At 37.1% G+C, this 26,789-nt stretch overlaps 1 protein-coding gene across 3 annotated transcripts in view; it reads left to right on the forward strand.

Annotated features, from left to right (window-relative positions):
* Positions 1-510: 510 nt before the first annotated feature.
* RPS6KC1 (ribosomal protein S6 kinase C1) overlaps positions 511-26,789 on the forward strand; it is a 134,936-nt gene continuing 108,657 nt past the window's right edge. For 2 of the 3 annotated variants that reach the window (XM_080647944.1, XM_080647945.1), the window contains exons 1-4: positions 511-757; positions 8,928-8,963; positions 14,767-14,887; positions 19,133-19,248. In XM_080647944.1, the coding sequence (XP_080504070.1) occupies positions 653-757; positions 8,928-8,963; positions 14,767-14,887; positions 19,133-19,248 (378 nt within the window). In that variant the 5' untranslated portion in view covers positions 511-652. Of the gene's footprint in view, positions 758-8,927; positions 8,964-10,682; positions 10,701-14,766; positions 14,888-19,132; positions 19,249-26,789 lie in introns of those variants that run through there. The other variant, XM_080647946.1, reaches the window with a different exon arrangement.

Genomic DNA, 26,789 nt, shown 5'->3' on the forward strand with positions numbered 1-26,789 from the left:
GAGCGTCGGCCTGTGGACTGAAGGGTCCCAGGTTTGATTCCGGTCAAGGGCATGTACCTTGGTTGCGGGCATATCCCCAGTAGGGGGTGTGCAGGAGGCAGCTGATCGATGTTTCTAACTCTCTGACCCTCTCCCTTCCTCTCTGTAAAAAAAATCAATAAAAAATATATAAAAAATAAATAAAATGATAGACCGTGAGTGGGTAAGGAAAGAAGATGCTCGGCTAGGGCATCCCTCCACCCCTTAATAATTGTGTACACAGCTGGGCAGGGGTGTGGAGGTCCAAGCTGCCACCGGAGTGTCGTGGCTGTAACAGCTGTCACAAAATCTAGAAGGTGACGGAGCTAGCGCACAAGCAAACTTGGTAGAGACGTCTCTTCAGTTCTCCGCAGCGACGGTCCTCGCCTACTTGCCAAAGCCAGGACCGGTGCGGTTCAGAACCTAAAAGGAAGTCTCCCTCAAGTTGCTCCAAGCAGCCTGACCCGGAAGCTCCTCTGCCGACCCGGAAGCAGAGCCGTGCGCCAGAGGCGCCGCGGTGGAGCCACCGCCCCCACCGCTGTGCCGCTGCTTCGCCCCGCTGGGGACCCGGGGAGCGCGGCGTCGGGCGCCCTGATGGTCCTCGGCCGGCGGCGGCGGCTGAGGCGGAGGGAGGATGACCTCTCCTCGGGAGCGGGGTGCCGACCTGGCCCGTTTCTACACTGTCACCGAGCCTCAGCGACACCCAAGGGGCTACACGGTGTATAAGGTCACCGCCCGGGTGAGTGCCGGTGTCAGGCGGGGGCGGTATCCTGAATTGGGAGATGAGGGTCTGGGGTGGGGACCCTGGCGTGGCGGTACCTGACCCCCGTCGGAGCCGAGGGTTGGACTGGGGGCGCCTGCTGCCGAGGCGTGCGTCCGAGGTGGGGACTTCGGGAAGGCTGGGGGAGCGCTGAGTGTGGGATGCTCGGGGCTCCACCGGGGAAGGTTGCGGAGTTGTCCCCGTCTCGGGTGGGGCAGAGGTTGATGGTTTCCCATGGATGACTCAGCCCCTATCCCATTTGAACTTTCTCTTCTGAGGCTGACATTTGCAGAAGTGGTTTTGCTTGCTTCTGAGGGATGCGCAGATTAAAGATATAATTTATTGTATTATTTTATTTATGTAATAGGCCTTTCTCCTCTCGGCCATTTATACAGCGTCATTGTTTGCACGGAGGCTGGTAGACTCTCGAGGATGTCAGTGTTAGGGGCACAGCCTAGGACCTTTTCCGCCTGTCTTTTTACCTTTGAGTGTTTCATGGTTTACAGTAGGAGACATAGGAGAAATTCCACGGAAGGTTACTTGTGTGAGCTGTCTTGAGAGCACATTTAAAGGCTGTGAGTCTCCTTTATGTTAACTTAAACGGGTTCAATTTTTAGTACCCCCTTTGGTACTAAAAATTGCTCTTGCTCCTTTTAAAGAGAGCTTGTATCTCTCTTCTTGGAAAATAAAGAATAGTAAAATTAAGTAAGTCTATATGTATGAATGTATGTGTGTATGAGTATGCATATGTATTAGGCATTTTGTACACATCACCCAAGTTACTACTAATTTTAATGATGAGGAAACTGAGGTTGTTCGATGTTTTATAACTTGTCCAACTTTACATTGCAAGTCAGTAGCACATCTGGGATTTGAGGCCACTTCTGCCTAACTCCAAATTATATAAAAAGTTCAGAATTAACTTTATCATTGCCATTAATTGTTTAAAAAAGGAGAGTACAGATAGTAGTAGTACCACAATATACATTTGGAGGATGTAGTAATCATGTGTGATAGCTCAGGAAGTAGGTCTTGAGAGCAACTTGGCATGTGTTTTATAGAAATGGTGCACAATTGAGACAAATGTCAGAAGATGGGATGAGCAAGTTTGTTTAAAGATAAGACCAGGCCTGGCAGAGGGCTGTACTGAGAATAGAGGGAAATTTGCTACTCCCTGTTTGCACGCAAAGTTGTTGTATAGGTGTAGTGTAAAAGTTTTTTTTTTTAAGATTAAGGGCCCTTATTATATCACTTTTGAAACCATTGTAGGCATTGGGACCTTCAAACCTTTAGACTTAGTTTCCTAATATAATTTATGGAATTAGAACAATTTTCAACATATGTAATGTTTCCCTCATAGCACCCCGTTCATCCCTTATTATAACCCCACAGTTATATTATATTAATCTGTTATGTGTCTGTGTCTCTAGTATATTTAGAATAGGTCTTTATCATTGGTATTTGTTTCCTTTTATAACAGCTAAGGCAGTGCATGGCACACAGTGTCTAAAAAACATAGTTGAATGTTTTCCTCTTCATTCTAGGCAACACGCTCAGTAAGTGTTTAATTCCAGGCACTAAATGCTCTAAGGGATAGAGGCTGAATAAAGCATGGACCTTCTTTCAAGGATATTCATAGAAGAGATTTTATAGGTTTTGAAGAAGTACAGTACAAGATAGAAAGTGTTAAATGCCACAAGAGAATAGAAAAGAGCTATGGGATGTCAGAAGACAGAGATTGCTTCTGGCTCAAGGGATCTGGGAACGTGTACCAATTAAGACAGGTCGTGAAAGATGAGAAGAACCCAGATAGGTGGGGATAAAAGGGGAGGGCGTCTTAGATGGAAGGGTAGCTAGAAGGGAGAGAGCCCATAAAGGCTTGAAGGTATAAATGTGTTTGGAACTTGAATAGCAAACACTGTATATGATAATTGCTTGTATTCTTACTTTACAAAAGGAGAGGTTAACCCAATTCAGCTCTTAAGTATCTTTTCTTAAGCTGTGAGCTATTTACTGCACTAACTTTTATGACAACATAAATTAGAACACAAAGTAGCACACTGCCTCAGGACTAACCAAATCTATATACTTGAAAATTGCTTACACTGCCTTTCTCCTTGTAAATGTTTATGTCCTCATTTATTGCTTTTGTGACAGATTTTAATGTTAATGTTTGAGGGTCAACATGGAGATATACTTAAAAAGTAACTGTACTTAATATTATAAAACAAGTAAAATATTGGTTATTTTTTTGAGACTTAAGAAGGAAAACATCTTTCCTCAGGAGAATTAACCAGGTAAGTAGTATTCTCCTGAGAGAACTTTATGAGATAAAAATTAGGAATGTCTTCTCTATGTTTCCTGCTATTGATTTACTTTCAGCTTTAATGAATAATTTCTATATTTTTGATCCTTGATTCTAATTATACTCCTTCATAAAGAAGGAGTATAATTAGAATCACCAGAAGTATCATTACTAAATTTTGGTTAGCATAAAAACTCTTGCATCTTCTTAAATCTCCTTTCTACTTTTTAAAAAAAAGAGTTTTCTGGAACCTTGTGGTCAGTTACAAGCTTGTTAACATATTTCCCAGTTAAACTCTGTTTTTTATTAATTTTTATCAAGAATAAGTACCTCTATTCAGAATTGGAAAATTCTTTTGTAGGTTTCTTTGATTCTTTAGTTGAAGGAGACAGAGATATAAAAGAACCATTAGCAGTTTTGGTTTGTTTCATCATGTTAAGTTTACAAAATTCTCATACTGTAATACAGATTTCTCATCAACATAAGTAAATGGTAGTTCTTGCTTATATTCTTCCCATGAGTATGGAAAGCAGAAGGTATGCCTTTATGTAAAAAAGACAGTGTTGCTTTATGACTTTATTTTGTTTATATGGAGGCATACTTTATATACAATAAAATTCACCAATTTTAAGTGTACAGTTTGATGAGTTTGGACAAATATATACATATTGGGTGTCCCCCAAAATATATACACACACTTTGAATAATTATAAAGGCAGTGTGTATTAAAGTACATTTTATTTTCCAAATTGAGCTATCAGCCATAACAGTGTGTGTACATTTTTTGGGGACACCCTATAGTTGTGTAAGCACCACCATGGTCATCATGGCAGAAGCTCCCTGATGCTCCTTTGCAGTCAGTCCCCTCTCTCCATTCTCTGTCTCTAGGCAACCACTGGTCGCCTTTCTGTGATAGATTAGATGTGTTTTCTAGAATTTTATATAATTGAAATTACACACTATGCACTTTTCTTTTTGGTCTGGCTTCTTTAACTTAGCATGATTATTTGAGATACATCTACTAGGTATGTTGTCTGTTTTTATTCTCTTTTATTGCTGACTGATATTCCATTGTATGGTTATATTACAATTAATCTGCTTACCTGTTGATGGACATTTGGGTCGTTTCCAGTTTTTGGTTATGAAGACAGCTATTATGAACATTTGTATACAAGTATTTGTATGGGCATGTGCTTTATTTCTCTTGATAGCATATATACTTGTAAACTGTAGCTTAATACTAAGTCTTTTTAAAAAAATCTTTGTTGTTAAAAGTATTACCTATGTCCCCCCTTTTCCCCCATTAACCCCCTTCAGCCTGCCCCGTCTCCTGCCCCAGGCTTTCACCACCAAATTGTCCCTGTCCATGGGTTATGCATATATACACAAGGTCTTTGGTTGATTACCTCCCACCCACCCACTCTCCCCCCGCCTCCCCGCCTTCCCTCCTAAGCTTATATCCTTGTAAACTGTAGCTTAATACTAAGTCTTTAAAAAATAATCTTTTATTTTAAAATTACAGTTAACATACAATATTATATTAGTTTTAGTTGTATAACCCAGTGATTAGACATTTATATAACTTATAAAGTGATCACCCCGATAAATCCAGTACTCATCTGACACCTTACATAGTTATTATAATACTAGAGGCCCGATGCACGAAATTCGTGCACGTGGGGGTGGTGTCCCTCAGCCCAGCCTGCACCCTCTCCATTCTGGGGCCCCTCGAGGGATGTCTGACTGCCTGTTTAGGCCCGATTCCACCAGGATCGGACCTAAACGGGCAGTCAGACATCCCTCTCACAATCTAGGACTGCTGGCTCCCAACCACTCGCCTGCCTGCCTGCCTGATTGCCCCTAACTGCTTCTGCCTGCCAGCCTGATCACCCCTAACCACTCCCCTGCCAGCCTGATCGACACCTAACTGCTCCCCTGCCGGCTTGATTGCCCCTAACTGCCCTCCTCTGCCAGCCTCGTCTCCCCCAACTGCCCTTCCCTACCAGCCTGGTTGCCCACAACTGCTCTCCTCTGCTGGCCTTGTCCCCCCCCAACTACCCTCCCATGCAGGCCTTGTCCCTTCCAACTTCCCTCCCCTGCTGGTCTGATCGCCCACAACTGCCCTCCCCTGCTGGCCATCTTGTGGCGGCCATCTTGTGTCCTCATGGGGCAGCCATCTTTGACCACATGGGGGCAGCCATATTGTGTGTTGGAGTGATGGTCAATTTGCATATTACTCTTTTATTAGATAGGATTATTGACTATATTCCCTATGCTGTACTTTACATCCCCAAGACTATTCTGTAACTACCAATTTGTACTTCTTAATCTCTTCACCTTTTTCATCCATCCCCCCAACCCTCCTCCCATCTGGCAGCCGTCAAAATGTTCTTTGTATCTGTGAATCTAATTCTATTCTGCTTGTTTATTTTGTTTTTTAGATTCCACTTATAAGTGGAATCATATGGCATTTGTCTTTCTCTGTCTGACTTATTTCGCTGTCTGATTTATTTCACTCAGCACAGTACCCTAGGCCTTTCCATGTTGCAGATGACCATCCTTTTTTATGGCTGAGTCATGTTCCATTGTATATTTGCATCACTTCTTTATCTGTTCATCTATTGATGGGCACTTAGGTTGCTTCCATATTGTGGCTATTGTAAATAATGCTGCAATGAACATATGGATGGATCTGTATTTTTGATTTAGTGTTTTGGGTTTCTTTGGATAAATACCCAGAAGTGCAGTTCCTGAATTATATCTGAGCTCCTTAGTAAATATTTGTTAAGTAGATAATATGATTTAGCACACTGGAGAGGACCTAATGACAGTTTGATCTGTTGATTATTATGGGCCTGAGGTAGGCCAAGCTATAAAGTCTGGTCTTTGTTTCAAGGATAGGCAAGAGGGCTCATTTTAAGATTTTTTGTTTGTTTGTTTATTAGGGAACTGGTAAAAAAGCAGTTCATGGCTAGTGCCAGAGCTAGTATTCAAATCCCTTTCTTCTTAATTATTTCTGTTCTGCCAGCGTGCTTCTTCAGCTTTTGATTGGCATTTCTTTATAAAGACAAAATGGATTTACCTAAGAGACAATAGGAATATTTCTTGCATACTTGGGATTTTAATGTCTAGGAGGGCTGGTTTAATTGTGTCCTGGAAAGAGCACGTTGTTTAGAATCACAGAGTTGTGAGATCCAGTACTGCCTGTTATCTATAATAATAAAAGGGTAATATGCTAATTAGACCAGACATCTGTAGTCCTTCCGGGTGTCATTCCAGATGTCCTTCCAGACGAAGCCGGGGCCAGAGGGAAGCTGGTGCCAGCAGCTGGGGGAAGGAAGGCCTACTCTTGGATGAATTTTTGTGCATCGGGCCTCTAGTTGAGTAATATTATTAGTATTACTATGTTACTGTATGCTCTTGGGCCTTGGATGTCTCATCCTATGAGGCAGGGTTGTACTGAATGAAGGAAAAGATTTAATTTCTTAGCACAGTAGGAGATAGTTACTTTATTTGTTTTCCTAAATTGAGAATTTGCTTTTGACATTAACAGAGGCGGATGGACCACAAACATCACAGTAGCATTTTCTACTGTGTTCACATTTTAGTAGGTGTCACACTAAATAAAAAAATAAAAAACATATGATAAAAATAGAAAGTTGAGTGGATAGATGACCTTGGGAAATACTATATAGCTTCCTTTTGGAGATTTACAAGGCATCATAATGTACTTTGTGTTTCTTTTCTAAACAAAGGTAGATTGAGTTCATCATTAGTCTTTTGACATCACTGATTTTAAAGAATACCGGTATTCCATGCTGTGTGGTTTGTGAAGCACTGCTTTAGGGTAATAATTTTCAAGATGACTTGGCAATAAAATTCTTTCTATCTATCTATCTGTGTATCTATCAATCAGTCATCTATCTATTGAGGCTTCTCAAGTAAGTACTTACTGAGCCATTGGTAGTTATGCTTGCAACAGAAATTTATGAACTTTAAATGAAAGATGTCACTGCTTTAAATTCCAACTTTTATGGAATTTGTTGGCTGAATTTTGTGACAAACTATTGAAATTCACCTCAGGGAAAAATTACGAAGTAGTAACAGTCTTTATCAGAGTGAATGTTGTATTTTTGTTTTAGAGTTGATATTACTTGTTGAGATCATTGCTAATATAGTATTAACAGTTATAAATAGCTGGGTCTCAGGGTTCAACTTTGTTCACTTTCAGTATGGTCATATTCTTACTTCAGATTTCTGATTGGTATTCTCATTTTTCATCAGTTTTGCTGAAGAGAATTACATAAAGAGTTGTTACTAATGGACATCTGGGTTCAGCCCATGTTATTGTAACCCCTTTGTTTTTGGTGTCCATGTCAGAGGACACATTCTTAACTTATTTAAATGAGATTACACATGCTGGTCTACTGAACACCTCATAGTGGGTTGTCATTTGTTGAATTTGGTAAGGTATCTGGCAAGTGATTATGTTTTTATAGTGTAGTGGCATAGGAATCAAACCTGATGTATTCTCCATTATACTTCAGTACCTACCTGCAGAGTAAGCGCTAATATTTGTTGAATAAGTGAAAGCATAAATAAAATCTAATGGTTGACAGGGTTTTGTGGAGTATTGCTGTTTTTGTTTTGGACTGCAGTAGTGTTGAGTTGATCCTAATCCCCAGTTCATGGTACTGTCAGCAGTTATCAAAATTTTTTTCTTCCTTTCATCTATAGGCAACCATTTTTATGTGTTTTATGTATCTTTTAGTTTTTGCAAAATGCATATTGTAGCATCAAGTTCATGAATTTTACATTTACATAGATGTTATTATGTATTTAATGTGAGATTTTCCCACTCCACATTGCTTTTTGATGATTTAAGCACCCAGCCTTCTTCTTTTCTGGTTTTGTGAGGAAATCTTTCTAAATGGTGTTAGACTTTTTGGCTTTTGTAATTAGAGAAGTCTGAAAGAATCCTTCCTCCACCTCTTTGCTCAGAGAATGAAGATAGCATTGTCCTTGAATGCTGATTATAATTTTTTATAAGTTACTTTTGTTTTCTTCACCATTAGGTGGTCAGTGATTACTTCTCATAGATATTGGTGTATCTGAGCATTGTGGCTGTATTTTTTTTTTTTCATTGAAATTTTTATTGAGCTAGTTGTAGATTCACTTCCAGTTGTAAGAAATAATCCAGAGCTATCCCTGTATACTTTGTCCATTTGCAGCTGCTTTATATGTTTTTAATTTATATGGAGTCTGAGAAGAGGATTAGACAAGTTTGGTAGAATAATGTCAAATGAAAGTGAAGGCTGAGGCATTCTCTTATAAATGTAATACATGAACGTTAGTATTTGGACTTTATTTCAGTTGCCTTTTTGCTGGATTTTTTAGTATGTGTTTGAGATAGTGAAATTATATAGCTGAGTTCCATGTAAGTGCCATAATATGTTATTTCCTTTTTTTTTTTTTTTTTAAATTCTTACCCAAGAATGTTTTTTCCATTGATTTTTAGAGAGAGTGGAAGGGTGAGGGAGAGACAAAGAGAAATACTGATGTGAGATGTGAGAGAGACAGACACATCAATTGATTGCCTTCCGCATGCCTCTGACCAGGGCTGGGAGCCTGCAACTGAGTTACATGCCCTTGACTGGAATCGAACCCAGGACCCTTCAGTCTGCAGGCCGATGCTCTATCCACTGAGCGAAACCGGCTAGGGCTAGTTCCTTATTCTTCAAGCAAATTGAAATTTTTATACAAATACTATTGAAAGTAATTATACAAATGTAGAATCTTAAATTTTAATAATGATGAGATATTTCTGTGTATGTTTTGTTTCAGGTTATTTCACGAAGAAATCCAGAGGATGTCCAGGAGGTAACATGTTATATGAAAATTTTATTTTATATATTTGACAGAAATTTAACTAAATGCCCAATTGAGCAAATTGAATTGTTTGTCAGTCTTTGTATTTGTCTGTTTGTGTGGAGATTGTCTTCAGCTCACAAAACAGTAGCAGAAGTGTCCTAGTTCAGACCTATTAAGTATATTCTAAGTTGTCGTAGGTTTTAAGTTATATGACTAAGAATTTGAGGATTATTCAGATGTATTAAATATGTGTTAGATTTCAGTTGATGGTAAATTATAAAAATAAGATTTTCAGGAATTATAGTGCTATTTAATAATGTGATAATTTTTCTCATACTCATCAGATTTCAATATTAGTTAAGGGCTCCTATTTACCTATTTCTAAATCATGATGCCTGTTTAATATAAACTTGAAAAGTATTTGGTAACTAGTATTAATTTTAAACATTATAATATTAAATTGTGGGTTTCTGTCTGCTCCCATTTTTATATTGAGTTGATATGTTGACATCTTGGAAAACTGCTTTGGGTGTAGATGTTTCTTTTTTAAATTTTGTAGATGCTAAGTTTCTTTTGCCGACTCTCCCTCTCTCTAAAATGATACCAGTTTGTTATGTTTTTGCTTAAAACTGTGGTTCTGTATTTGTTATTATTTTGTACTTATATACCTCTAGGAATACTATCTGAGGAGCTTACTTATTTTAACAGTTTTAAAATTTACTTTTATATTAGTGCTTGTTCATTTTCTTTTAAAAATTAATTTATTGTTTAATTACAGTTGATACAGTTTTATATGTTTAATACAGTATTGTATTAGTTTCAGGTGCACAACATAATACTTAGACATTTATATACCTTCCAAAGTGATTACCTTGATCTAATTTTCACTAAGATTAGAAGGACATGGCATGTTGGGGATTTTTTTTCTTACTAAAGAAACAGACATTGTAAATGAGCAGTCTTGATTCTGCAACTGTGTTTTTCTTTTCTTTTTTAAAATTGAATTTTAATATCTTTAGGTGTGGTATGTATTTTCGATTTAGCTACAAGCCCCACTATTTCTTACAGAAAAATCTGGCTTGATTCATACATTTAAGTTGATTGTTTGGTACTGGTTGGTTTGTGTATGTGACATCAGATTTAGAATATATTTTGACTTTTATACATTACCATTTCTTGCTATATCTAATATGGTATTTGTTTTTTCTCCTATGGTTAGAAATAGTTCAATAAAGGACATATTTTTTAAAGATCCCTTACTATTTTCCTAGGGTTTTAAGATATCTAACTCCTTCCTACATCCCCTATCCTCAATAGGCATGAAGATATTATTGTAATGTTATTTTGGAAGAAAAGAAGATATATCTATATATCTGTCCTTCTAAAATGGCAGAAAAAGAGATTTGCACCATTGATTGAAGTACTCTCTCTACTTAAGTGTCAGCTGATTAGTATGAAATGTTCTTTAGGATTTAGAATTCTTTAGAGTGTTGAATTAGTGGTCAATGCCAGGATTTTCTGCTTTTGAAAATTTACAACTCTGTTTAACCTGAAAATGGGTTGTGTTTCTTTTGAAAATATTGTCTGATTGCTATGCTGTAGTTTGTAGCTTGATGTTCCCCTTTTTCAGGGAGAATCCTGAACCAACCTATCATGAACATACTCTCTGCCATTTCCTTAATCCTTTTTTTGGGAAAACTCTTTTATAATAACAACTGTTGGTGAACCATTCATCAGAAAACTCTTGTAAGTGTCCTTTAGTTAGATGATTGCATGGTCCTTTGTTAGAAATGCTATAAAAAAAAACAAACCAAAACAACCATGTCTTCTGTTTATCTGGCTTCTTAAACTATAGAATAACCTCAAAATTATAACAATACTTTTTAGTTTCCCATATGTTTCATTTAAACATTGGGATTCTCATTAGGAGAGGAATTCACCCCCTAGAATTTGTTTTCATTTCCTTTTCTTTTACTTTCTCTTTCTGTTAACTGATTCATTTAATTATTGCTTTAGAATTTAGACTTTGCAAGACTATTGAGGATTAGTCAATGTATACTTAATCTAACCAAATATAGGGCTAAAAATATGCTATCCTTATAAAACAAGAACCTTTGCTGTTTGTTTATACTTATATACCTACCTACCTACCTACCTACTTTAGCACATGCAGTGTTTTCTTCCCAAGAATGCTTAAATACTAACATGGAATAAATAATTTTAAAATTATCAGCTTTTTTTTCTTATCTGTTAAACTTTTTCTCTTAATTTTTATTTATTAAGAGCAGCATGGATGAATCTGAGGGAACACAACAGCAGTCAATGTGGCCTCTTGTTCAGAAGAATCTCTAGGGCATGAATACTTGTATCAAGTAAAGAGAGAGGTGGAAATATGCCCTCCCTCTTCCACCCTTTAAAAAAAGTAACCTACCTGGCTCTGTTTCTCTGTAGGTAGTAAATTTTACTGGTGTCAGAAATGTGTTAAGGCAAAGAAAATTAATAAGCAATAGTATGGTAGATGATCCAGCAGGTTCTAGTACTATGGAAGAGTGAAAAGGAAAAGTTAATTGAATTGAGTGGTTTTGTAGAATACAAGAGATCTAAAGGTTTTTGGTATCATTAAATGAAGTTATCTTAAAACTTTTTAAGGTAAAAATAAGGGAATGTTTTAATAATTAAGCTTTTATTAAATTTATAGTCTATATATGATTGTCATTAAATTACTATTTAATTGAGGAATTTTACTCATAACTTTAATGAATAAGAAATTTCTGCAGAAATGGTTCAATACAGCAATAGCTGTTATACAGTGATTTTTATTTCATTTCATTTTATTTTTTTTCTATCACCATTTAACCCATCTATGCCCTCTCGCACCTCCACCCACTCCCCTTGATTTTTTTCTATAATGGGAAAAATTTGATTATTAGAGAAAATAATTTTTTGCATGTATCTGTTGGGACTATGTGTAGTCTAATTATAAACATTTATACTTGTTGATATAATGGGAGTGTGCTTCTGTTTACTTTTCCATTTTTAAGATTTCTAGAAATGTCCAAACTTAAAAGGAGTAAGAAGAAAAAGTGTCAGTAAATGGTGACATTTTGTGATGCTTTGGTTTCCTGCATTTCTTGAGGTTTTACATTTGTTCTTAGGTCATTCAGTTCTAAAGTTGTAGTGTGAGAATAAGGAATATGTGAAGGAATAAATTAGGACATGGTGAAGAAACACAGATTCTCACCTTGTGGAGGTGGTTCTTATTCTTGCTCTGACAATCTACTGGTTATTTACCATGGTGTTATCATCATTACCAGAGGCCCAGTGCATGAATTCGTGCACGTGTGGTGTCGCTCTGCCTGGCCAGCGATCAGGGCCAATCTGGGCTGTCTTGCCCAGTCCAGATTGGCCGGACACCAGCAGCAAGCTAACCTACCAGTCTGAGCATCTGCCCCCTGGTGGTCAGTGTGCGTCATAGCGACTGGTCAAGTGATTGACCATTCAGTCGACTGCTCAGTCGGACACTTAGCATATTAGGCTTTATATATATAGGTTATGACTAAATTAACTTTTGCCCCTTAAATTACTCTGTCTTTATTTTACAGTGACCCTAACTAGAATATACATTTTATCTGCAGATTTGTTTCCATGAGCTCTATAGTCTTTTGAATAGCTCTAATTTCTAGTTTATAATGGCTTTACATTTACCTTATGTATGATTACTTTTACAAATCAGTCACTCATTTTCTTCCTAAGCCCTTTGGCACTGTAGTAACACCATAATTTGATCTATTTTAAAAATATGAAAGTAACATTGTTTTTTTTCATGGCAGAATTGTGTTCATGTATTAAAATTAAAAACTACAGAGAAGCACAAAATAGGAAAATTAAAATCACTGTAATTTTACTATTCCAAGGACTTTTGCTTTTCAAGTATTGGTCTGGCTCTCTCAATTCCTCTTGCTTTGTCTTTTACTGGAACTGTTGGTTCTTTGCCCTCAGCATTTGTCACATTCACTTCCATTTTAAAATAAAATTTCTTCTTCCATCTATGTACCCTCTCTCATGGCATAGTCAAGCTTTTTAAACACTTACTCTGCACTTGGTGTTCTTTTCCTTACTTCTGGCTGGCCCCTCGGTGTTAGGGTTCCCTATCATTCTGTTGTTAGGCTCCTCATCTCATTACAGACGCTGAGCAACCTTTACTGAGTGAAATTAACACATCTTGCTTAGTTCTTGCTCTTGAACCACAAACCCTCCACCCTATGGGACATCTCCAATTAGATGTGTCACAAGTACCTAAATTAAATGTATCTAAAGTTGAACTTCGTTCTTATCGCCAAACAGCTTTTTCTCCCTTGGCTTTTCATCTTAGGGAATAGCATCACCATTTATCCAGTTGCAAAGCTAAAATTCCAGTAATTATATTTGGCATCGTTCTCCTTTTAAAAACTTCATCTTCAACCCCTTCTTTCTGTCTTTATTTTTGTTGGTCTAATCACTACTTCCCTTTAGGTCACTCACCTAAGGTAATACTTTCTGTGAAGCCTAAACACCCAAACCTGGTGGAGGTGCTCCTTCCCTGTCACCCTGGGCTGCCCTTCTAGCATTGATCGCGCTGCTGTCTTGTGATGTGCTGACTGTGTTGGCTTATCTTCCTCACTAGACGGGAACTCTATGAGGGCAGGGGTTGTTTCTCACATCTTCATTCTTTATGCCAACACAGTACCTAGCACAAAGTAGGGCCATGGAATACTTGTTTTGTTGACTACTTTTGTTGTTGAGTAAATGAATAAAAGGAAGCATCAGGAGGGATGCTTACTTAAATTAATTCACGCCACAGTCTGATTAGTCCCCTAGGATTATGTCTGTGTTAGAAACAAGAAACTTATTAATCATGGTAGAATTTTTGGTAGTTTGACAAAGTTTAGTGAAGAATTTCACACATACATAGAGTAAATTTTTAATATTGACTTCGTTAGAATTGAGGTAAGTAGTGCTTTATTAATTTTTTTTTCTTTTTTAGTAAAGGCTCCAATATACTAGGTGATGGAATTTAAAATGTAGTTTACTCATTTTGTGGAGACTGAGGGGTGAATCAATGATATCAAGGCCATGTTCAAATCCTTTTCCTTTATAACGTTTTTTTCCTAATGTAATCTGAATGAGGTTAAATAATAATTAAAACTAATGAAGGTATATTTACTTTTTATATGTTGTATAATCTAAATGAATGTTTTTGAAATATACTACTTTTAATGGTATTCTGATCAAGATTTACCTTGCTTCCAGAAATTTTATTACTACTTTAAATTGAGATTTATGAAATAAAAAGTTTATGTTAATTACTTGCTACATAGTTATTTTTCCCTCAGTGTTATTCCCTTTTAGACAAATGCTGAGTATGTACTTTGTATTTAACAATTGTCTAAATTATTTTGTGTTTATAAATATGCTGTTTTTGAGACAGAATATATATTTTGACATCTAGCTCATTTCCATGGACAGTAGTAATTGGATTTTGAAGAGGTTAAATGAGATTTTAGGTAGGATAGACCTTTGTACCAAGTTGAATGTTTTTCCAGATTGAATAAGACAGTACTTATTTAAAATGAAATTTAAAAGTTAAGATAGGACATTTGGAGGAAAAATTGCTGTTCTATATTTTTAAAGAAAATATTAGTTAATTTTAGACAGTTAACCATATTGGTTAGAACAAACACTTGTTTGTCTTGGCATGACAATTTTGAATACTAATGAAACAATTATGTTCAGATATATGAACCTAGATACACATTTTTTTTTCTCTCTTTAGATAATCGTGTGGAAGAGATACAGCGACTTTAAGAAACTACACAAAGAACTATGGCAAATTCACAAAAACTTATTTCGACATTCAGAATTGTTTCCTCCATTTGCTAAAGGAAAAGTGTTTGGTAAGTGATTATTTTGAATTTGTGGTTTTTGATGATTAGCTAATTATGCATATATGCTGAAATACTGTGCCATGAAGTCAGAGGCCCCTTTATTTATTACAATAATTCATATCATGTAACAAGCATCAGGCACCTGAAGTTGTTTTCATGTTCTTGATATAGTTTTGTTAACTCAGAACACATTTACTCCTCTCTTCCATGAAACAGCAGCACAGCAACTCCAACCAGTCAAATAAAAAATGTGTGAGAACATAAGAAAAGATGATGTTGAATTCTTATAATACTGATCTTTTAATGTCTATACTTTGCATGTTTCTGGCAAATGTTAACCCATTTATCATATAATATCAAAATGTTGTTAATATCATAGATCTCTAAAGGAAATGAAAAAAAACCCCAACCTATATTTAGACTTGGATAGCAAGTCTCATTAGTTACAGTTTGTTCCCCCCCCCTCACTGATTTTAAAAAAGAAATGGTCTCAAGGGTTGAGATTTAATAAATAAAATTAGTAAGTTTTCTGCGTTATCAAGTACATTCTTAAGTGAAACTGGCATTTAAAGAAATTTTAATACGCGTGAGTGGCAGTAAGGAATACGATGATTAGTAGTAAGAGTAGTTTGGTGCCATTGTCTTGATTTCTGCTAAGAGGCCAGCAGTTTTACTGCCATTGATTTTAGATATCAGTACAAATGTCAGTGTGGTGAAAAATGCAACCACATTATGAAAATTGCTTTGACCTTGTTGATCTTTTGTAAGGCCCTTAGGGAACCCTCAGCATATACTTACATGCACACACAAATTTGTGCACACACATATGTACATGTTCATGCGTGTTCCTTGCAGCATTTTCAATAGAATTCTGAAAATAAACTGTATTTGTACAATATGTGATTGTATGAATGTGCCATAATTTAGCCAATGCATAGAATTCTTCAGCTAAAATTTTAGATATACTGGTATGGGAATATGTCCAAGGTATATTTTTAAAATATAGGAAACAAATATTGCCCAGTAATGTGTTTAGTAAGATCCCATATTTAAATAGACATACATATTTGTGTGAAGACATACCTACACACATTTGTATAATGTGCAAAACCTCTGAGGTCATGGGAGGAGGGCTACTTTTACTTTTTACCTTAAACCTTCTGAACTGTAGAATTTAACTGTGCACACATATCTTTAAATTCAGTATTGGAAGATATACAGCCTGGCTTTTAAAACAATAAGCTTGTCTCTTGGTGAAAGGGAGTGGCTTCCGAATTGGTTCTTAGCTATTATTGTTTGTTGTTAATGGATTATCTTCAACTTTTCTCCTCATTCTTACATATTATAGAGTGAAAGTTTCTTATTAATCTTAATAAGTAAGCAATTTATCACTCTCAGTGAATGGTGCAGTCCATTTGTAATACTTGATAACTGCAGTGAACCCTGCAGGCAGCAGCTGTGGTTGTGTGGAGGGAATTGTTGGTTAATCACCTGTCTTTATAGCTACTCTCATATTTTTAGTATATAAGCCTCAGCAACAAAAGACAGACCTATTGTAATTTGCAGAACCATCAGATATGTAATGTTCTAGTATTATAGTGAAAGGAACATACCTTTTGGAATCAGATTTAGGCCCAAACCTTCTATCCACTATTTACTTGTGGTGTGATTTTATACAAGTTAACATCTGAGTTTTTTTTTCTTATTGGTAAGATAGGAATAATACCTTCCTGTTTTGAGGGTTATATCTGTATGTGTCTAGTTCAGTGCTCGACACATTATCAGCTATTGTTAGCTCTTATCTGTTGCTCAGCTTACCATTTCTCTAACATACATACTCTCTTGTATGTCTTTCTTTAGTGTTGCACCGTTCCACTGTGAATTTTTTTGCTAACCTTTCATACTTTTAGATGTCTCCTCTTCTAGTAAGTTTTCTGTGTCTCCTTCAGACTGAGTTAGTTGTTTTCCCTTCCAATTCTACATTTCACCAATGTAGCAACTAATTTTCCTTCAATTTTTTTAATTTGCAAAATTTTCCAATTTATAGAAAAAAAAGCGCGAAAGAATTCAGGTCTAACTCCAAAATAATTTCTTTTAGTTATCATTGTGGTTGACACTTAGACAGACATGAGCGGAACAAAGATGATAGGCCAGGTGCAGAAAGTCACCAGGGCAGAAAGGCCCGGTACTAGCAATGGGTAAAACTGGAAAAACAAGGACCTCGCCCCCAGGGTAACTTTTCTTCTCCTAGCATATCACTGGTCATGTGGTTTAGACCCCTGACCTTTCATATAGCTGGTCATGCAGTTCGGACCCTCTCCTAACCTTTCCTCTCCTGACGTGTTGCTAGTCATGCAGTAGACGCCCTGGGAGGAGGAACAAGGGGCTGAAGAGTGGCCTCATGTGATTCCCATGCGGGCCCTTGCACTACTACTCCCTTAAGCATTAACCGCTAGGGATAACATGTTGGCCTCAGTTGCGATTTAGCTCCAGGCCCAGAAAAGCAGCAGAACCAGACTGGCGATGCCATGGCTGATAACAGGACCAGGTGCAATGACCCCCTGCTCTGATGCTGACGAATCATTAGAGTCCATGACGCTGTAAGGACACACCAGATGAATATTCTATTGAAAACCTCCCCTGAGCCCTCCAGATAAATACCCTCAAGATCAGGACCCAGTGTGGCTCTCTCTTATGAGAGCATGCCCACAGCTCCCCCGAAACCCCCTTTCTGCAGGTGAGTTACCTTTACCTTTCTCCTAAGCAACAAGGGCCTTTCTTTTGCCTCAGTAACTTGTTTCCTGAGCCTATTTCTTCTATCGCTTATTTCTTTTACCTCTGTGACTTTCTAAATAAACTTTCTCTTATATCTTGAGTCTTAGTTCTGAATTATTTCTTAGCTAAAACTCAAGTATCTCATACCAAAGTTGTTGAAGCAAGATCTGGTCTGACTCCACTGGCCTAACACCTGGTGCCATTATCGCTGCCAACATTATGAAGTAGATATTTCACTGTAAGCATGAGATACTTTGAGCTTAGGTAGCACATATATTATAAGTGGAATGATACAGAAGAGATTAGAATGGCCCCTGCATAAGGGTGACACGCAAATTTGTGACATGTTCCATATTTTTGTAAATATATGGTGATGTAAGAAGATTTGACTTTGAGTGGTGGGCACACAATGCAATATACAGATGATGTACCAGAATTATACACTTGAAACCTATATACTTTTATTAACCAATGCTACCCCAATAAATTTAATTAAAAATATACAGTAAAACCATTTCTTTTAGTTACCAGGAAGTAGATACTTCCCCATAAGCAGGAGACACATTGAGCTGAGGTATTTAGTGGTTTCAAATTCTTGCATTGGGCAGTATAACTAGGAATCTCTTTGTGCCTCAGTTAACATTTTGCAAAGCTACTGGAAATGTTTAAGTAGGTGATGATGTTATTCTTAATAATTGTATTTTTTAAACCTATATTGCCATCAGTATGATACATGGCATGCGACAAATGCCAACTGGTAGTCTGACTTGAGAGTGGTAAAAATGGTCATGTTTGAAATACCTGATTAGCATTCACACTGTATATATAATTAAAAAATTCTATGAATACTACCTTTCTATCACCTTGTAAAACAGATCACTGGTGTTGTGTGTTCTCCTTTTTCTCACAAGCATGTTGTCATGGAGTCTGACAGCCTCACACATGGAATTTGGCTGAAAAAGCTTTTTTCTTCAAACTGAAGTTTTTGAACTTATTGATATACAGATGTTCTCATAATTTCCTCTCCTCAATTCCTTTGTAAAGCAAAAGTGGGAAAGGGAAAATTATTTATGCAATTACATTAATAATTAGTAATTAATGTGTATTAAATTACTATAGAAAACCATTCTGGTTCTTTACAATTCTCTTTTCAACTTTAGTTTCAAATCGCCAGCTTTTTAAATGGTAAGTTGCTTATATTGACAGACCTTAGATGATGATGGCACCATTTATTTTTGAGTTGACATCTCTGCCTCTTTTTTTGTCAGAAACATTATTTTTTGTCAGAAACATTATTTTTCTGGTGTGACTGCTGCTGATTCCAGTTGGGGAGACTAGATTTGACTTCTGAAGGTTGCATAATCAGCACAGCAAATAGTCCGTGATAGGTCTACTGCAGCTTTCTGCTCTGTGAACATCAATTGTCGTAAACTGGTGTTTGATCCTTCTTTATTTGTGCTAATTCTTATTTAATTGTAGGACGATTTGATGAAACCGTTATTGAAGAGAGAAGACAATGCGCTGAAGACCTGCTACAGTTCTCTGCCAATATTCCTGCTCTTTATAACAGTAAACAGCTTGAAGAGTTTTTCAAGGTTTGGAGATCTTTCTAAAATATTTTGTATTTTATTAAATACCTGTGTTTTCTAATGTTAATTTTTACTTTATTTGGAGGCTCTGTCGGCATGTACATATATGTTTATAATGGGTATGTCTTCCTGATGAATTGAATTGCTTAGTCTTATGCATTATCTCTCTCTGTCTCTGGTAGTACTTATTAAAGCCTTACTTTGTATGATTTTAATATAGGTCTCTTACAGTCACTGTTTGCATCGTACCTGTTTTTTCATTCTTTTGCTTTCTATTTGTGTTATTAAATAAGGGTATCTCTTACATGCAATGTATAGTTTGATCTTATTTTTTATCCAGTCTGGAAATGACTGTTGTTGATTGGAGGAGTATTTAGTCCTTTTTTTGTTTGTTTTGTTTTTGTTAATCCTCACCCAAGGATATTTTTCCATTGATTTTTAGAGAGAGTGTTAGAGACGGGGGGAGACAGAGAGAGAGAAACATCAATGTGAGTGTGAGAGAGACACTGATTGGTTGCCTCTCTCATATGCCTGGACTGGGGCCTGGGACCAAGCCTGCAACCGAGGTACATACCCTTGATGGGAATCAAACCCAGGACCCTTCAATCCTTGGGTTGACACTCTATCCACTGAGTCAAACAGGCTAGGGCTAGTCCTTTTATACTTGAAGTAATTGTTGATTTGATTGAATTTGTCTGCCATTTTGCTGTTTGTTATGTCTCATATGTTTTTGTTTTTCCTTTATGCCACCCTTGTAGATATTATTGTACCATTTAAATTCCCTTTTTATGAGTTTTTTGCTAAGTTAAATTCTTATTGGTTGCTCTAGGAATTAAAACATGCATTTTAATTTATGACAATTTACTTGAGATTAATACTCACTTAATTCCAGTAACATATAGAAAGTTTGCTTCATAAAGTGTTATTTACTCCCATCCATTGTATTATTATAATATGTGTACCTTAAATGTATTATAAATCCAACAATATAGTATTATGATCTGATGTCTTTTAAGAAGTTAGGAGAAGAAAAATGAACATATTTATATAGCCTTTTTTTATACTTTAAAAACAGTGTATTAAAAAACGTTAGTGAATATAAAATATATAACATAAACAATGTATGTAAATCTAAAATGTGTGTACATAAACAATAACACATTTTCAAGAGCACATTCCTAAAAGGAAATAAAATAATAAACAAGAGGGGGCCTTCCATGGACCTATACATAGTCTTTTATATTTATCCTCATACGTACCTTTTTTTTTTTTTTTTGGTGTTCTTTATTTGTTCAGGTAGATTTGAATTACCAACAATTGTCATTTTCTTTCAGCTTGGGATTTCCTATTGTTTCTTTTTTGGTGTAAGGCTGGTTTGCTGGCAACAGGTTCTCTCAGTCTTTGTCTGGAAATGTTTTTGTTTACACTTCACTTTTAAAGGATAGTTTTGGTAGATATGTGGAATTACTGATTGACACTGTTTCTTTTAGTACTTTGAATTTGTCACTCCACTGACTTTTGTCCTTCATTGTCTTTTTAAAAATCAGCTATTAGTTGTACTGTAGTTCCACTGAGTAAGTCTTTTTCTATTGCTTCTTTCAGAATTTAGCCTTGTCTTTCAACAGTGTATGTATAGGTATTGATCTCTTTCTGTTTATCCTATTTAGGGGTCTAATTTATCTAAATTTTTTTGGTCCAATTTTGAATATTTTCTGTCCTCATCTCTTCAAGTATTTCTATTTATTTAATTTATTTATTTTTTAAAAATCTTTATTGTTCAGATTATTACAGTTGTACCTCTTTTTTCCCCCATAGCTTCCCTCCACCTGGTTCCCACCCCACCCCATGCCCTTACCCCCCCCCCCCCCCATCCTGATCCATAGGTGTACGGTTTTTGTCCAGTCTCTTCCCGCACCCCCATATCCCTTTCCCCCCGAGGATTGTCAGTCCACTCCCTTTCTATGCCTTTGATTCTATTATATTCACCAGATTATTCTGTTCATCAGCTTTTTTATTCACTTGATTTTTAGATTCACTTGTTGATAGATATGTATTTGTTGTTCATAATTTTTATCTTTACCTTTTTCCTTCTTCTTCCTCTTCTTAAAGAATACCTTTCAGCATTTCATATAATACTGGTTTGGTGGTGATGAACTCCTTTAGCTCTTTCTTATCTGTGAAGCTCTTTATCTGACCTTCAATTCTAAATGATAGCTTTGCTGGGTAGAGTAATCTTGGTTGCAGGTTCTTGCTATTCATCACTTTGAATATTTCTTGCCACTCCCATCTGGCCTGCATAGTTTCTGTTGAGAAATCAGCTGATAGTAGTATGGGTGCTCCCTTGTAGGTAACTAACTGTTTTTCTCTTGCTGCTTTTAATATTCTCTCTTTGTCTTTTGCTCTTGGCGTTTTAATTATGATGTGTCTTGGTGTGGTCCCCTTTGGATTCCTTTTGTTTGGGGTTCTCTGTACTTTCTGGACTTGTAAGTCTATTTCTTTCACCAGGTGGGGGAAGTTTTCGGTCATTATTTTTTCAAATAGGTTTTCAGTATCTTGCTCTCTCTCTTCTTTTGGCACCCCCATAATTTGGATGTTGGTATGCTTAAAGTTGCCCCAGAGGCTCCTTACACTATCTTCATATTTTTGGATTCTTTTTTCTTTTTGCTTTTCCGGTTGGGTGTTTTTTGCTTCTTTGTGTTTCAAATCTTTGACTTGATTCTTGTGATCCTCTAGTCTGCTGTTGGATCTCTGTATAATGTTTTTTATTTCAGTCAGTGTATGCTTAATTTCTAGTTGGTCCTTTTTCATATCCTTGAGGTTCTCGCTAAATTTATCGGTCTTTTCTAGAAAATTCTAGAAAAACCTTATAACCATGGTTTTGAACTCTATATCCTGTCGTTTGCTTTCCTCTATTTCTTTCATTTGTGACCTGTTTCTTTGTCTCCGCATTTTGGCTGCTTCCCTGAGTTGATAGAGTGGCTTTGTGTGCTAGGTGTCCTATAGGGCCCAGTGGCTCAGCCTCCCCAGTGACCTGAGGTGGACACTCTTGGTGCACCCCTTTGTGGGCTGTGTGCACAGTCTTGTTGTAGTTAAGCCTTGATTGTTGTTGGTATCACTGGGAGGAATTAACCTCCAGGCCAATTGGCTATGAGGATCAGTTGCATCTATGATGGGAAAACTTCTGTGCTGGAGATACCCTTATGAGGCAAGACTTGCTTCGGTGGGGCTTTGGTGCTCACTGAGTCTGCCCCCTGAGTGTGTTCCTTATGGATCTGAGGAGTTGTAATCTGGATCATCCTACTCTGATCCCTGGGTACACTGGCTCTTGGATTTCCAAGGAGGTGCTAATTTAGCCTCTGCCTGAGGCCACCCAGCAGCAGCTACGGAGAGATCTGCAGATTTCTCTTCTTTGTTTGGGTTTTGGAGGTGCCCAGATGAGGCCCAGCTGTGAAGCAGTGCTAGCTGCTGCAGAGCCTTGGGCCTTCTTTTGGATGTTCTGGGTCTCTCTGACTCAGCTGCAGTTTGATAGGTAAGTTTAGATTTCAAAGGACCAGGCCATTCTTATGCAAAAGCCTCTGCGCACAGCTTGGATGGGGCAGAGTCTCAGGGTAGAGCAAACAGCAATGGCTTCCTGTCAGCCCTGCCCTAAGAGGCCCCCCGGGTCTCAGTGTCCCACGGTAATCGCTGCAAGCACCTCTGAGAGAAAGCCGCCCTCGAGTTCTGCCTGCTGCCAGCCAGTCCTGTTTCTCCCTGTATGAGTCTGGGTCCCCAGAGTCTCGCCCGGAACTGGAGTTCAGAGCAGTCGGGAGCTGTGTCTCCCTCCCGCTTGAAAAAGCCAGCCGCGTACTCAGTTGCCAGTCCTCTCTGCCTGCGTGCGCCTCTGCAGCTCCTGTGAGTCTTTACTTTCGCAGCTCCTGTGAGTCTCGGTGTGCTTTTCTCTTCCCTTCTAGTTGTAGAATTTCCACTCAGCCAGCCTTCCTGTGGTTCTGAATGATGTCCGTTTTGTCTTTTAGTTGTAGTTTTGAAGTGGTTGTGCGAGGCAGCAAGTTCAGGTGTTTACCTATGCTGCCATCTTGGTTTCTCAAGTATTTCTTTTTCAGCCCCTTTCTCTCTCTTATATTGGAGACCCCCCTTACATGTAAGTTGGTATGCTTGATATCATTTCACATTTCTCTCTGGTTCTTATTATTATTTGGTCTTTTTTTCTATGATCTTCATACTGGATAGTTTCTATTGATCTTCACATTCATTGGTTGTTCTTTCTCAAATCTGTTGTTGAACTCCTCTAGTAAATTTAAAATTTTTGTAACAATACCTTTCAACTGCAGGATTTCTATCTGGTTCTTTTTTTTTTTAAATTAAGATTAATTGACATAACAAAAATTCACCATTTTAAAGTGGTGCACAGTTCAGTGGTTTTTGGTGTATATTCACTATGTTACACAACCATTATTGCTACCTGATTCCAGAACATTTTCATTACCCCATAAAGAAACCTCATACACATGTGCACTCACTTCTTCCCCACCATGCCCCACCCCCTAGCAACCATTGATCTACTTTCCATCTTGATGGATTTGCCTATTCTGGACATTTCACATGAATGGAATCATACAACATGTAGCTGTTTGCATCTGGCTTCTTTCTCAGAGTTCAATATTTTCAAGGTTCATCCATGTTGTAGCATATAGCAGTATTTCATTTCTTTCTAGTAAGTAGATTTTGTTTATCCATTCATTAGTTGATATACATTTGGATTGTCTCCACTTTTGGCTCTATGATAATGCTTCACTGTTTTTTGTTTTTAAAAAAATAATTTCTACTTATTTATATTTGCTATTTCACGAGTCATAGTCATTATATTTTCCTTTAATTTTTTTAAACGAATTCTTTTTTTTAAAAAATACTTTTATTGATTTCAGAGAGGAAGGGAGAGAGAGAAACATCAATGATGAGAATCATCGATCGGCTGCCTCCTGCACGCCCCCTACCGGGGATTGAACCTGCAACCCAGGCATGTGCCCCTGACTGGAATCGAACCCGAGACCCTTCTGTCTGCAGGCTGATGCTCTATCCACTGAGCTAAACCAGCTAGGGCTCCTTTAATTTTTTAATTGTTATTTCCTTCAGTTATTTGAACATATTTATAAATAGCTGCTTTGAATTTTTTGCCTTCTAAATCTAACATCTTTGTCCTCTCAGAGCTAGCTTATATTGACTGTTTCCTCTCCCCTCCCCCACTGTATGGAACACACACTTTTCCTGTTTCTTTGTATGTCTTATTATTTTTTGTTCAAAGCTCGAAATTTTGGTTAATATATATTACAGCAACTCTGAATTCTGATTTTTTCCTCCCTGAGGGTTGTTGCCATTGTTTTATTAGTATGTTTATTAACATGGCTGTACTAAATCTGTGGAGTTTGTTTAATGCATAGTATGTGACTGCTGAGACTTATGGTCAGTTTTTAATCTTTCTTGTATTTTTAAATCTGGTTTAGTAGGAACTAGCTCTGTATCATCTTAGTTTATTGGACAGCCAGTGTTTGGTCTTAGCTTATGCTTAAACACTTCGTTTCTTATATACTTCTCTTTATGCTGATGATTCTTTGTGTGTTTTCAAAGTTCAAGCAGTTTTTAAGTTTGCCCTGGGTCTTACTTTCCTTTGGGATGTCTTACATTTCCTCTATGCATATGCACCATCTCATGTTTTGCCAGGGATTTGTAGATAGTTTGATCCATCTCTGGTCTCTCCTGTATGGATGGGTAGAGTGCTTATTAAGAATCCCTATGGTTGTGTTATTTTCTCGATCTCCCTGGTAAATGTCTGGCTAATGTTCTGGTCCTTTGCTTGCTGCAGCTTATGCTTGCTGAGCCACTCCCTGTTCCTTGCCATTTGTTTGGCACTAAGATTGCTACTTTTACTGTTAATGCTATTTGGGTTAGATTTTTTTTTTCTGTGCTTCAATCAAAGTCATGGCAACCTCATCTACAAGTGAATCTGCTGGTTTTCAAGGCTTGTCTTGCTCTTGTATAATTACCTTGGCCACCCAGCTGGGATGGAAGATGGGAGCAACCCCAGGCAAGAATGCCACAGACTCCCAGAGTTCTTACCTGGGGTTTTGTGGTTGGTTTTTCATGAGTAACCACGTCTTCACTTGCTTTATGTTTTTGGTCAAGTTCCAGAATCTCAAATGGTTATTTAGACAGTTTCTCTAGTTATATTATTGTCTTTTGCGGTGAGCATTTGCTCATCTACTTATTTTACCATATCTAAACTCCTTGCCCTTCAGACTGACTTTCATCAACAAAAACTTTGAGAAACTATATAATAAGAGTTTCTTTTTACTGCATAATCAGGAACACTAAAAGGTTAATGTTTGAACGAGAGATTTAAAATAGAATTGTGGCATATTATTCTACTACTTCCCTTTAGTGCCTATAGAACAGATTTATTTATTTATTTATTTATTTATTTATTTATTTATTTCCTTCCTAACCTGGGGATATGTTTATTTATTTATTTATTTTAAAAAATATTTATTTATTTTTTTAATTTCTTTGAGGATATGTTTATTGATCTTGGAGAGGAATTGGGGGAGAGAGGGAAGGAGAGAGGGAAGAAGAGGGAGAGAGAGAGAGAGAGAAAGAGAGAGGGGAAGTGAGAGAGGGGAAAAAGAAGGAAACATTGATGTGAGAGGGAAACGTTGATCGGTTGCCTACTGTACTCATCCTGACCAGGGATGGTCCTGACCAGGTATCAGACCTGCAGCCTAGGTATGTGCCCTGACCGGGAATTGAACCCGCAGCCTTTTAATGTACAGGACGACACTCCAATCCACTGAGCTGTCCGGCCATGGCTGGCAAGGAGACTTTTGATTAGGTAAAGATAGTTGTTGAAATCTTTGTGCTAACACAGACAGGAAATAGGGGTTTTATATTTCTCTTGGGTTTTGCTATCTGGGAAGTAGTGTTTTGGGGGCATAGAACTGCTGGTGGAAGGTAGAGAAAAGATGTTAAGGAGCAGAAGAGCTATTATTTTAATTAGTTATACTTTTTTAAAGATTATAAGCCCATATATTCCTGATTGGAGCAGTGTATAAAGCCATGGCACAGACTCACACCACTATCACTTGCCTGATACTAGCATTCTCTAGTTACATGTAAGTTAGAGAAAGTAGTCTTTTAGGCTTAAATTTGCAAACTTAAATACAGAATTAAAATGATGGTCACATTGAGAAATCAATTTTATATTAAAATTGTGTTTTTTAATAAAAATATTTTAAACTTATTTAGTTTTACTTTATTGTATTTAAGTGGTTTTCAAATTTAAGTCACTTCTGGGATTTCCTGAAGTGCTGTGTGATATATTATAGTTTTTAATTTGACAAAATTACATGACTTTCTAATGGAGTTCATCATTTATCACTAATTGGAATGACCAGTCACTAAGGATTCTGAACAATATTCTTTAACTGGTGTGTGTTTTCTTTTTCTGTATTTTTAAATGAGTACATTTGAGAGATTTTTAAAAATTTGCTTTTATAAAA

The sequence above is a fragment of the Plecotus auritus genome (assembly GCF_963455305.1).
Source record: "Plecotus auritus genome assembly, chromosome: 12".
Taxonomy (NCBI): domain Eukaryota; kingdom Metazoa; phylum Chordata; class Mammalia; order Chiroptera; family Vespertilionidae; genus Plecotus; species Plecotus auritus.